This window comes from Heptranchias perlo, chromosome 12 (genome assembly GCF_035084215.1).
Source record: "Heptranchias perlo isolate sHepPer1 chromosome 12, sHepPer1.hap1, whole genome shotgun sequence".
NCBI lineage: Eukaryota > Metazoa > Chordata > Chondrichthyes > Hexanchiformes > Hexanchidae > Heptranchias > Heptranchias perlo.
The window spans coordinates 29504126-29515926 of NC_090336.1; the positions used below are offsets into that span (position 1 = coordinate 29504126).

The 11801-nt window shown below is 40.4% G+C and overlaps 1 protein-coding gene across 4 annotated transcripts in view; it reads right to left on the reverse strand.

Moving 5' to 3' along the window:
- Positions 1-448: 448 nt before the first annotated feature.
- The window catches only part of LOC137327928 (nucleobindin-2-like), a 49557-nt gene continuing 38204 nt past the window's right edge, over positions 449-11801 (reverse strand). For 2 of the 4 annotated variants that reach the window (XM_067993871.1, XM_067993869.1), the window contains exons 9-13: positions 11066-11158; positions 8703-8792; positions 8018-8188; positions 5299-5383; positions 449-4003 (exon numbers count right to left, since the gene is read on the reverse strand). In XM_067993871.1, coding sequence (XP_067849972.1) covers positions 3891-4003; positions 5299-5383; positions 8018-8188; positions 8703-8792; positions 11066-11158 — 552 coding nt within the window. In that variant the 3' untranslated portion in view covers positions 449-3890. Of the gene's footprint in view, positions 4004-5290; positions 5384-8017; positions 8189-8702; positions 8793-11065; positions 11159-11801 lie in introns of those variants that run through there. The other 2 variants (XM_067993872.1, XM_067993873.1) reach the window with 1 other exon arrangement.

Below are 11801 nucleotides of genomic sequence, written 5' to 3' on the forward strand. Positions count from 1 at the left end.
CCTGCCACATCCAGTCGTGAATGGTGGTGGACAGTTAAACAACTAACGGGAGGAGGAGGCTCTGTAAACATCCCCATCCTCAATAATGGCGGAGTCCAGCACGTGAGTGCAAAAGACAAGGCTGAAGCTTTTGCAACCATCTTCAGCCAGAAGTGCCGAGTGGATGATCCATCTCGGCCTCCTCCCAATATCCCCACCATCACAGAAGCCAGTCTTCCGCCAATTCGATTCACTCCACGAAACGGCTGAGTGCTTTGGATACAGCAAGGGCTATGGGCCCCGACAACATCCCGGCTGTAGTGCTGAAGACTTGTGCTCCAGAACTAGCTGCGCCTCTAGCCAAGCTGTTCCAGTACAGCTACAACAAAATTTATAGAAAAAAACGTACTGGTGGTGAGAGGCATTTACTGAAGTATAGACTCGCATAAACAAAACGAAAGCACATCAGTAATTTAAATATTCTGCTTTATGTTCAAATGTAATTCTTTTATAAACCAACTTTTACAAAGAAATTAACAGAGAACTGAAACCTTTTCATCTACAAATATTGCACCACAAAAAAAATGAAAACAGTACAATATTCAAAAAATAAAACTGCAGCACATTTTAAAATATGTTCTCAGAACCGTCCCTTCAGGGCTAAAACAATGAACTTAAATTTGCAAGTTAACGCTTAACAGATTTAAAATTGCAGCGGAATACCTGTACACATAGTAGTGGCAGAGTTCCCTTTGGACAGGCTGTATTGGGTGAATAAGCAGACAATGAAACGATGCGCTTATTAAAATCAAGAAATGTGAATACATTCAGACTGAAGGACATTTCTACCCCAGGTCACAAATAGAATATTTTTAATTTAAATTAGTTTTATGCTTAAGATGAAGGATGTTGGTGCCAGGGTCTTGAACACTTTCCCAGTTCAAATACTCAGTGCCAACATTAAGCAGTCCCATGTCAGGAACAATATAGTTAGATGCAGAATAGAGCTCCCTCTTACATGCCCCAATAATATATCTTCACCCAAAGGCTCACAAGCACCTTCGGCAGTATTTGTAAAACATTTTGTATTTCCCACATCAGCCAGTGAGTAAGAGTACCAATTAGTGTTGCAGTAGGGGCAGCTTTGTGCTGTGGGTCTACGTCCACTAGAAACAGAGCCAAGATTGCCAAACTAATTTCACATAGGATCCTTACTGACCAGCAGATCTTCAGTTTGGGCTGGATTCAAGCCCACATCTCAAGGTGAAAGGCTACAACACAACCTAGTGAGTCACCCAGTGCCCCCACTAATAGAAAACTTCAATTCCTGGTATCACTTAATAGAAGTCTAGTGTTCTGAACTCAACCTTCCCTTTTGTTAAATTTGTGGTTTCCTCCACTCTCAAAAGAACTATCCCACTGATGGCAGATTCTCACCCAAGAAGCTCTTAGGCTTTAAATGTTTCATGTCTTCTGTTTGAACCCAGCTCAGGCACCAATGACAGCAAGATCATTTTGGCAACAAATTGTAAGAAATCAAAATTTTGTAATATATAAAAAATATTTTCCTTTCTTGGCCACCATGCAGCATTTGCTGTTGAGGGAAGATGAGCTTCTGGGCCTCTGCCAGAGCCATTCTGAACCTGGCCTCTGTGTGTGTGTGTGTGTGTGTGTGTGTGTGTGTATGTGTGTGTGTATATGAGTAACTGGTCTCCATTTGACACCACTTCAAAAAGTCTCAGCTAAATCCAGCATGTTGGGGGAGGGAGTGCAAAGTGCAAATCCACACCCACCAGATTTTACGGTATGGTGCATTGGTGATTCAAAGTGTCACATCACTATATTACCTCAAGCAAAACAATGAGGTTCATTAAGACACCCATTATCTGTCAGAATGTAAATGCTCTGAGAAGCAGCTTTTTAATTTAAATAAAACTTAAAATGTTAAAATAAAAATCAGTCCATAATCCTTCAAGCCTTTAGTGTTATCCAATCAATCAATAGTATACACATAGTAAAATGCAACATTCAAACACCTGCTACTGCATACTTAGTATCTGTATACTGTAAACTGGGCAACTTGTATTCCCATAATAGCAGAAAAGTATTTAGGAAGCCAAGCTGTGCGAGTGAAGGTGGAGTTGGGATTGATTTCTCTGGTACCTTAGACAGTGTGTGACTCCCACACAAATAGCATTTGCCTTGTCTGAATACAGATACACCAATATTACCATATACAGGGTGCACATTGTACAGGTTTTCACTCCAATAATTAACCAAGGATTATTTTCTGTAACTTTCTAATGCTGCATATTATAAAATAGAATCAGAGAATGATTGGATGATACTCAATTCACACTAATCTCTGAATAAGCTTAACAAAAAAAATGTATGATTACATTTTAATGTTGCACTTACAAACTTGGCTTTTAAAAAGGACCATACATTTAGCTTTGAGAACACTTGTACGTAAGTGAAAATTTACTGTTAGCCAGTGAATACTGGTGTTCTTTAACAAGTCTGAAATGCCGAGAATTTAAATTTGCTTCAAGTTCATGAGTAAAGGCAGTCCAACATTTTTTAAAAACTCAGCATTCTACTAGCATTTATTCCAATTCAATACTTTTTGACTAAACATAAATATTTTTTTTATTTTAAAATATTAGTAACCTTATTTGTATAGTAAAAGAATATGTGCTGGCAGTTGCTGAATCAGTAACTGCTATTTGGTAATTCATATCAGTCCTTTAGAATTTTTGGTTTGTTAGTGGATTATCAACTGATTTGGATGGTTCATACAGTCACTCATGGTGATGGTATGAACTTAAGTCCAACCTGGGAAAGCCCATGGAAAAAGACGGTCTCAGAATATTTTCATTAAGACGATTGTCTGCAGAACACATCAGGTTGGTAGGGTACCTGTGGTATTGTCGGATCTTAGTAATGGAGTAGAGGTTAAAAGGAAATGTTGAAGTATTCAGGTATGGACACAATTTCAAGCATCACTCCCAATAATCCCCCAAAATCTAACACCACCAATGATAAAACAATTTTTAAAAGGCAGTGGGAAAGTTTCATATGATACTCACATACAAGAAAAACCCCTCTATTTTCCAGCCAAAATAATCCCCCCCCCTACAAAAAAAATCAATGATGCACATATAAAACACATCATCCACTGCAGCTCCTAAAATGCAGCAAATGTGACAATAATGCACCCTCTGTTCTATGCAGTAGCTTTGCCCTACACAGACATGGCACAGGAGACAGAGAACCTGAGAAAGAAGAATTGGAGATAGGTCACTGGCACTGGACAATTGGGAAAGTGGGACTGACTAGGAGCAGGGTGATCATGCTCTAGAATCTCTAACACAATGACTCACATACAAGATGAACACACCTCCTACTTTCAACCCCAAAATACTAACCTAAATTTCTTGTCCTGTAGTTAGTAATGGAATCCCTTAAACCATCTCAACTTTAATTACTAACACACTAAACATTCTCTCCCATAGCCCCCAAAATATAACTACACATAACAGAATGAAAATACTTTACAGGCTGCTCACAGCCCAATTGGAGCTAAGTTTTTTTAGTTTCAATTCACAAGCAAATCTCATATCAAGTTTCGGGGGGCGGGGGGGTGCGTTTAAGCAAAATACTGCTCAAGACTCTGTTCAAACACACTATCTTTAGTAAATCACCTTTGTCTGAAAAATAAATATCTGCACATGAGAGTTTCAGTAACCTCCTTGAACAAAATGCTTGCAAATACAGTGGTCTCCACATATTGTGCGACATTAACATGATTAAACAGCAACAAAAATTATTGGATTGGAGCAATGATCATTTGGACCCAAAAAGACACTCAGGAACTCCTGTGTCAGGTCAAATCCTGGCGGCACAGATGGTTACTGATGAGGGCGATCCTGTCCAGGCGCAGCAGGTTGATTTAAGTCTTGTGGTTGATCATAGCCTGGAGGCATATCTTGGGTATTTCCCGGAGGAGCTGCTTGTTCTGTATCTATGAAAACAAATATGTAACACAACTGAAACCAGCCAGGAAGCTAATGTTTCAGGAAGAGAAGCAGTACTTAGAGGAATACAACACAACAAAATATGCAACACAGGGACCTTCAACATTGCTGTCAGTGTGGTGTTTGCACTGGTGGCTCCTGAAGCTTGGGTCTCATGGAACCAGTTGAAAACCGAATACAAAATTCCCAGGTCTTATTGGGGGAGTGCAAAATGGGGGCTAGCTCATCGGCTGTCCATTTTACACTGCCTGATATTATTTTCCATTGAATGGAATGCACCAAACACTCTAGCTTGGAACATAGATACAGGAGTAGGTCATTCAGCCCCGCGAGCCTGTTTCTCCATTCAATTAGATCATGGCTGATTTGTACCCTCATCTCTACTTACCCACCGTTGATCCATATCCCTCGATACCCTTACTTAATAAAAATCTGTCGATCTCAGTCTTCAAAATCGCAATTGACCCAGCATCCACAGCCTTTTAGGGGAACAGAATTCTAGATTTCCACTACCCTTTGTGTGAAAAAGTGCTTCCTGATTTCACTCCCGAATGGCCTGGCTCTGATTTTAAGATTGTGCCCCCTTGTTTTGGATTCCCCCAACAGAAGAAACAGCTTCTCTATCTAAAATCCTAAAAGGATTTGATAGGGTAAACACCTCAATTAGATCACCCTTCAACATTCTAAACCCAAGGGAATACAAGCCGAGTTTAGGCAACCGAGCCTCATAATTTAACTCTTTAAGCCCTGGTATCATTCTGGTTAGTCTGCACTGTACCCCCTCCATGCCTACTATATCCTTCCTGAGGGGCAGCACCCAAGACTGAACACAGCACTCCAGATGGGGTCTGACCAATGCTCTGTGCAACTGAAGCATCACTTCCTCCCTTTGAATTTCAGCCTCCTGAAGATAAAAGGTCAACATCCCATTAGCCTTTTTGAATACTTTTTGTACCTGTGCACTAAGCTTTTAGTGATTTGTGTACCTGGACCCTAAATCTCTGCTCCCCACAGTTCTTAGTCTCTTGCCAAAAAGATTCTGTTTTAAAATAAAACTGATTTAGTGAAAATAGTATTTGGCATCTCTTTCCCTCCAACTTCATGGCAAAATAATTTGATTTTGGTGATTATAAATAAAAGATAAAGGAAAATCCTGCATCACATGGTAGATATAAATAACCACTTGATTTATAGATGATTATAAAAATGAAAGCTGATTGAGTTGGACTGACTTATCACACATGGCATTTGTTACACTGATCTGCATCAACAAACTACAAACCTTGGTGGAATTGGAGTTCTCCATTAGGTCCTGCCGGGGGATGAGTTTGCTGCACCTGTTTTTTCTGCTCCAGATGCTGTACAGCCTATTGGATTTGATATTAAAAAAAAGTCAAACTCTTAAAAATAAAAGCGTTAAACTTAGTGCTGCTTTTGCTCACCGAGCTAACTGGAAGTCACAGGGAGCACAACAAAGACCCTCTCCCCCCAATTACTAATTTGGGATCAACCATTTGGGCGTATCAAGGTAAGGAACACAAGCACTGGGCATGGAAATACTTTTCCACTTTTGATGCTCAGTATCAAGCACTCCCAGATGAAGGTAGAGACTAAATAAAGCCCAATAATTGGTCCAAATAATGTGTTTTAACATGGGCTGAGTATAGTTTCCTCTACTTTGTGTTAATTATTCAATTTCCTGCACCAGGCATTCTTACAGACTCTGAATCTTGGGCTGTGGACCCACACCAGAAGTTGGGACTGGAGAGGGGAATCTCCAATCCATAAGTGTGGGATGGATTACTATCCAGGTACCGCGTGTGAAAGGGCAGTATACTATCCCATGATGTCACACCAGCCAGTCCCCCAGTGGTTCTCGCTTCACCCTTTTTATCTTGCAAGAGAAAGTCTCACCATCAGCAATAACAGACTGATTTTACTTGGATAGTCACCAGCTCCCAATAGAATCTCTCAATCGCACTGCAATTACTAGGAACAACTCTATTGTACAAATAAATTTGTAGGGGATATCTGATCCTTGGACAAGTCCCATAAGGAACACCACATGTCCATTAATGTTTCAGTGCAGGCATCTTCAATGACAAACCTTACTCCAAATTCTTTGCAATGGTTTGATTTTATAAAAGGATTACCAATGGCGAAACTAACAAATAGCAAATAAATTAGTTTCAAAAAGAGTGAAGAAATTGACTCTCTTCTCCCTTACCCAACATCATTTCCAGCTAACTGGAACAGAAGCACTTAAAACATCATAAACTAACAATGATGAAGCTTGCACAGTCTGGTTCTATTTTACTAATTTAACTCAACTTCACAAACAAATTGTAGAGGCTTGTGTGTGGGTGCGCTGGAGGGAGTATGGACACTGATCAGCAAAACTATCAATAGCAATTGATACTAGTTTGGTAAATGTAGAAAACGATCTAGTTAGAATAGCACTGACTTTTTAAAAATTATATAGATGTTCATGATCATATACTCCATAGAAAACAATGAGCTCTGCTCCAGATGATAGAAATGGTCACCTGTGGAATGCAACCAGCAGGTCTGAATAATGTACATTGAAATGTTCGATTTCTGTCAGAAGTTTTTGCTCAATTACTTTAGTGGTCACAGTGGATGTATTTCAGAGTTGTGATCATTAATTTGTCTTGGCAGGCTACAGGTAAGGTTCTTTGTGGACAGATCTCAATCTCAATCCCACCTTTCAGCTCTCATGTTATATACCTCCATCCCCAGAAACAGTTATTTTTTCCACCCCATGACTAATTTTATTCCTTCCTCTGCCCTCCTGAAGGTATTGAATTTCTGACTGAAGTACAGTTCCATGGGCACCCGCCTCCCTATGGTACCTCACGTGAGCTTTGACAACTAACCCAAATCTTTACCACACCTTACATTACATATATCCATTTCCAGCAGTGGTCACTGAATAGCAATCAGGAGCAAGAGCTGATTTGTCTCAGATCTTTCACTCAAGGAATTCAAAAAATGTTCACTGCGTAATCAGTGGATTGGTTTTTGCTCATTACACTATTGCCCCAAAATTAAATGAAAATAGGAAATGATAGCAGAAAATCCCATATTGGGGAACATAGTACGGTTGTGTGGGATAGTTTAATGGTAAAATGGAATCTTTATTACTAAATTTGGAGTGTTAACAGCAAAGAGACTGTATAGTCCACCTGGATCACTGCCACGGTTAGGATGCAGATGGAGGTGCAGGAGTCTGTTATCATACATACTGACCTACAAAACTCAAAACCAGGTGAACAGCTTCAGAAAAAGGTAACATGCCCCCCCACCAAAAATGCTGAAAACTCAAAACAACCCTGAATATAGACCTATGACTGATGCCAATGTATTAAAGTGACTACTACTACTAAATTCTCACCCATTTACTCCATTGTTGTCAGTTCTGAACTAGCCTGGCCACTTTAGTCATCTGTATCTGTGACAAGTCACAGTTCTTGAAACAGGAAAAGGCATTTGGTTCAACAAACCCAGGCCTTTTTGGTTGAACTTGCCAGTGATTTTGAGGACAATACTTGGCTATTTTTGTTTCCATCTAAACACTTACTACTTGTTTTGATACCAAAGAAACAACCACGCCTCCCTTCAAAATAAGCAGTTAAAAAAAAAGTATAGAAAAAATAAAAATTTAAAAAATACAAAACAGCCTCTGCTCCTTTGCACATGGAACTTATCTTTACATTCATTTCAGGTGGGCAATCCCATCCTAAATGGAATGGAAATCGTGCTAGGCCATAATTACATCAATTTTAATACATTTAGTGAGGGGGCAATTTAAGCTGGTTTGCAAATCACTTGGGGATCTGGAAAAAGGAATTCCCATTCAATTTCACAGACCTCGTTTAGTGCCAACGGGAACTGATCCCACCAACTGGGAATTTCCCTTTCTGAATAGATACCAAATGGGGTATCGGAATTGGTAAAAACAGAGAGTGAGTGGCTGGTACCTGATGGAACTCAAATTTCTGGGCCTGGAGCTGGTCTTGTTGAAGCTGCAGCTCTTCACGCTGTTTCAACAGATCATCCGATTTCATCCTCAGTTCATGCTCCTGCTCAGACAGTCGCCTCTCGAATTCCTGCAGCTCATCTTCTGAATAAAGTTCCTGCTCATCTAGAGTCTGCAGAACAAGACATGACAAAAGCACAGGGAAGTCAAATTAGCAAGCATCTCTAACCTAGGAGTAGTTACTTGTTATGGGAGGGGAAAAGTTAAGCTATTACTAATTATTATTTTGAATTACACTTTCTGAAATCAAACCCGGGCACAATTGCTGGCACATTTAAAATAATGAAGCAAAATGGTGGCAGCAAATACAAAGCCTGTCTCTGTCTGGGCTCATCTGTAACAAAAAAGGTTTAAGAAGCCAAGAGATCAAGCAGTAGCACTTCCACCCTGCTGTATTCTCCAACAGTCTGCTCCTTCCCTGAGACTGGCAGTAACACCTTACCTCTAGCAAAGAGCATGAAGGGAAAATGAAAACTGGGCTATAGCTCAAATGTTAGACATACAGAAAATAGAACTTCTAACTACAGTGGTATCACATTTCCATTCAAACAATGAAAAAGTGCTGCACTGTCACCCCCCCCGACTTTACACAGATCTTTTGCCATTTGTGTCACATGACTCCTCACCTCCCAATTTTCTGCATCCACAAACTCTTTCTTTTCTGAAGCTTTTAGAAATTCATCAGCAGATATCAAGCGGTCCTTGTTGGTATCAATCTGGAAAGGACATGAATTTGTGCAATATGTATAGTTTAGCACGTGTTAAATACAACTACAACTTGCATTTATATAGTACCTTTAGCATTTAAAAAATACCTACCAAAGGGTACAGGAGAAAAATTTTAAAAAGGAACAGATGCTGAACCATGGTGGGAGAGTTAAGAGAGGTGAACAAAAGTTTATTTGTTTGAGAAGTTGGGTTTTAAGAAGGCTTTTAATGACAGGAAGTAGTGAGGCAAAGTTCCAGAAAGTGGGGCCAAGCAGCTGAAGGCTCCGTCACCAAAGGTGGGAGGGAAGGCTTACACAGAAATCCAGAGCTGGAGACCAGAACAGCAGGAGGGGACACAAGGCTGGAGAAGGTTGCCAAGATAGGCCGAGGTAAGGACATTAACTATTTGAAGATCAGGCCCATTGAGTTTAAATTCAGTGCATTGAGAGCAGTGTAAATCAGCGAGGATGGGGTAATGATTGAGCAGAACCAAGTCAGGTCAAGGTATGTAACTGAATTTTGAACGATTTGGAGCTTATTATAAAGTGGAGGCCAGCGACAAGAGCAATGAAGAAATCAAGTCTAGAGGCAACAAGAGCATGGATAAAGATTTAAGTGACAGTAGGGATGAGGTAGGGCTAGAGGCAGGTGATGTACAAGAGGGGGAAGTAAGGATTTTGGTGAATAGAACCTGGGAGTTTAGAACTCAACCCTGGGTTAAATAACGTTTAACAAAATCAGTGACATGGGAATGGAGTTTACAACAGGGGCTTAAAACAATGGCTTCGGTGTTCCCGACATTCAGTTGGAGGAAATTCTGACTGACACATGAGCACAGAGATGGTCATGGGATCAAGGGAAGTGGCGGGTAGCTAGATCTGGGCATTGTCAGCATGGCAACTGATCCCTGTGAATCATGTCATCATAGGGCAGCAGGTAGATGAAGAGAAAGAGGAGGCAGCAATGCCAGCAGCCAAGGATAGGTCCTTGGTACACCACAGAAATCATACAGGGGTGGGAAGAGAAGCCTTTGCTGGAGATGCAATGGCTCTGTTTGGACAGGTAGCAGTGGAACCATGCAAGAGCAACTCCATGGATTAGGGCAAGAGGAGAGGCAATGGAAAAGGATGGCATAATCAACTGTGTTGAATGCTATGGAGATATAAAAGGAGGACAAGGAGGGACAACACATCACAGCAACAGGATATATAATTTGTGACTTTGGCCAGGATGGTCTTGGTGCTGTGAGTAAAGCGTAAGCCAGACTAAAGTGAGTTTTGGTAAGATGGGCATAGAGCCAGGATGGCATATCTAAGACAGTCAAGAAGGGAATTCAAGATGGGGCAGTGGTTGGACAAGACAGAAAAGTCAATGGTGGATTTTTTTTTTAAAAAAGAGAAGTGGGGTGATGGTGATTTTGAAAGGGATATGGATAGTGCCTAAGGAAAAATAGCTAGTGATAATATCCACAAGCAAGTGGGCCAGGATTGGGTGGGGAAAGGATCAAAAAAGCAAGAAGTAGGTCTCTCTGGAACAGATGAGCTTGGAGAGGGCATGGGAGATCGGAAAGAAACTAGAGGGACAGGGGATCAGGTTGTCGGGAGGATAAAAGAGGGGAAAATGGCAGCCAAGGCAGCTGCACACAGAATATCTCAATCTTAGGAGAAAAAGAAATCCACGGTCTCTTCACACTTAGAGGTGGATGAAGTGAGGGAAAAAGGTTTGAGAAGGCATTGCAACATGAAGAAAAGACAAGGTTGTCCTTCCCCACTTGGGTAATGTGGAAGTAATAGGAGGATTTAGCTGAGGAGAGTGTTTGGGGAGAGCTTGATGAATCAGATTTATTGAAGAATGGCGAGGTCGGCCATTCTCCAGTCGTGTTCAAGTTTGCGTCCCTTGGATTTAGAGAGCAAAGGTCTAGACTCTTATTCTAGATATATGGCTACATGAATTTATAACACAAAAGGTGTAACGATGATGTGACATCTATTGCAGTTCTATCTTCGATATGTAATTTGATAACAAACAAGTTATTTTTAATTGAAATTCATTAACACAACTCTCAAAGCCATTTGGACAAGGGACAAAAATAAATAAATGAGTTTAATTTACCCATTTTAAGATCTTGAAACATCTTAGACTAAAGTCACATTTAAAAAGGCAGCTCATGCCACACTTAGAAATTACTTGAAAAGCATATTTCAGTTTGTTTATTTTTTTTTTAAATTAGGAAAAAGGGAGCACACAGCAATCGGTTTCTGCTCATCATAAAATGCTGTACCTCTTTCATAACATGTTCCCTCATCCTCAACCGTTCTTCCTCCATCTCAATCATATCATCTTCCGCATTGCTAGGGTCATAAATCTTCTCCAGCTGCAGTTTTAAAAAAAGAGGAAGCAGCTTAAAACGATTCTTCTCATTTTGCCCCTCATCTCAGCGGAAATCAGCAAAGCCAACTAAAGCACCTTTAGGGGAAGCCGATAGGGAAAATTTTTGTAGCATAGCACTTTGTCATTAACAATTTTGAGAACTGAAAGAACCTACCAGATAGCCAAGAGCTTTAAACTTATCTTTTGCACACTCTTGCATTCACTGAAGTGTTTAAAAGTGGAGAGATAGAGAAACATGCAGAACCTTAGGGGATAGGGTGGCGCGATGAGTTAGACACTACTCTTGTTAACACACTGATCACTTTAAATTCCTTTCTACTACTTTCGCAGAGTTGTTAGTCAGGTTAACAACTGCATTAAAATAGTGCAGCTCGGAATTTAATGCAATCACATTAGTATGTTCACTGAACGTAGCAGAGGGAGACGTGAATAAATCTACCTCCGGCATTCTTTCAGAGTACAGGCTACTCAGGAGTAGTTTTCACGATTTCAAATTATTTTATGCAGTATAGATTTTCAAGTGATGATGCTATTGGTGATTGTGCCCATTACAGAATCAATAGGGAGGAGACCTGCATTTTGCACCAAATTCAACTGCAGATTTTAGAGTACAAGAAAATGTGGGT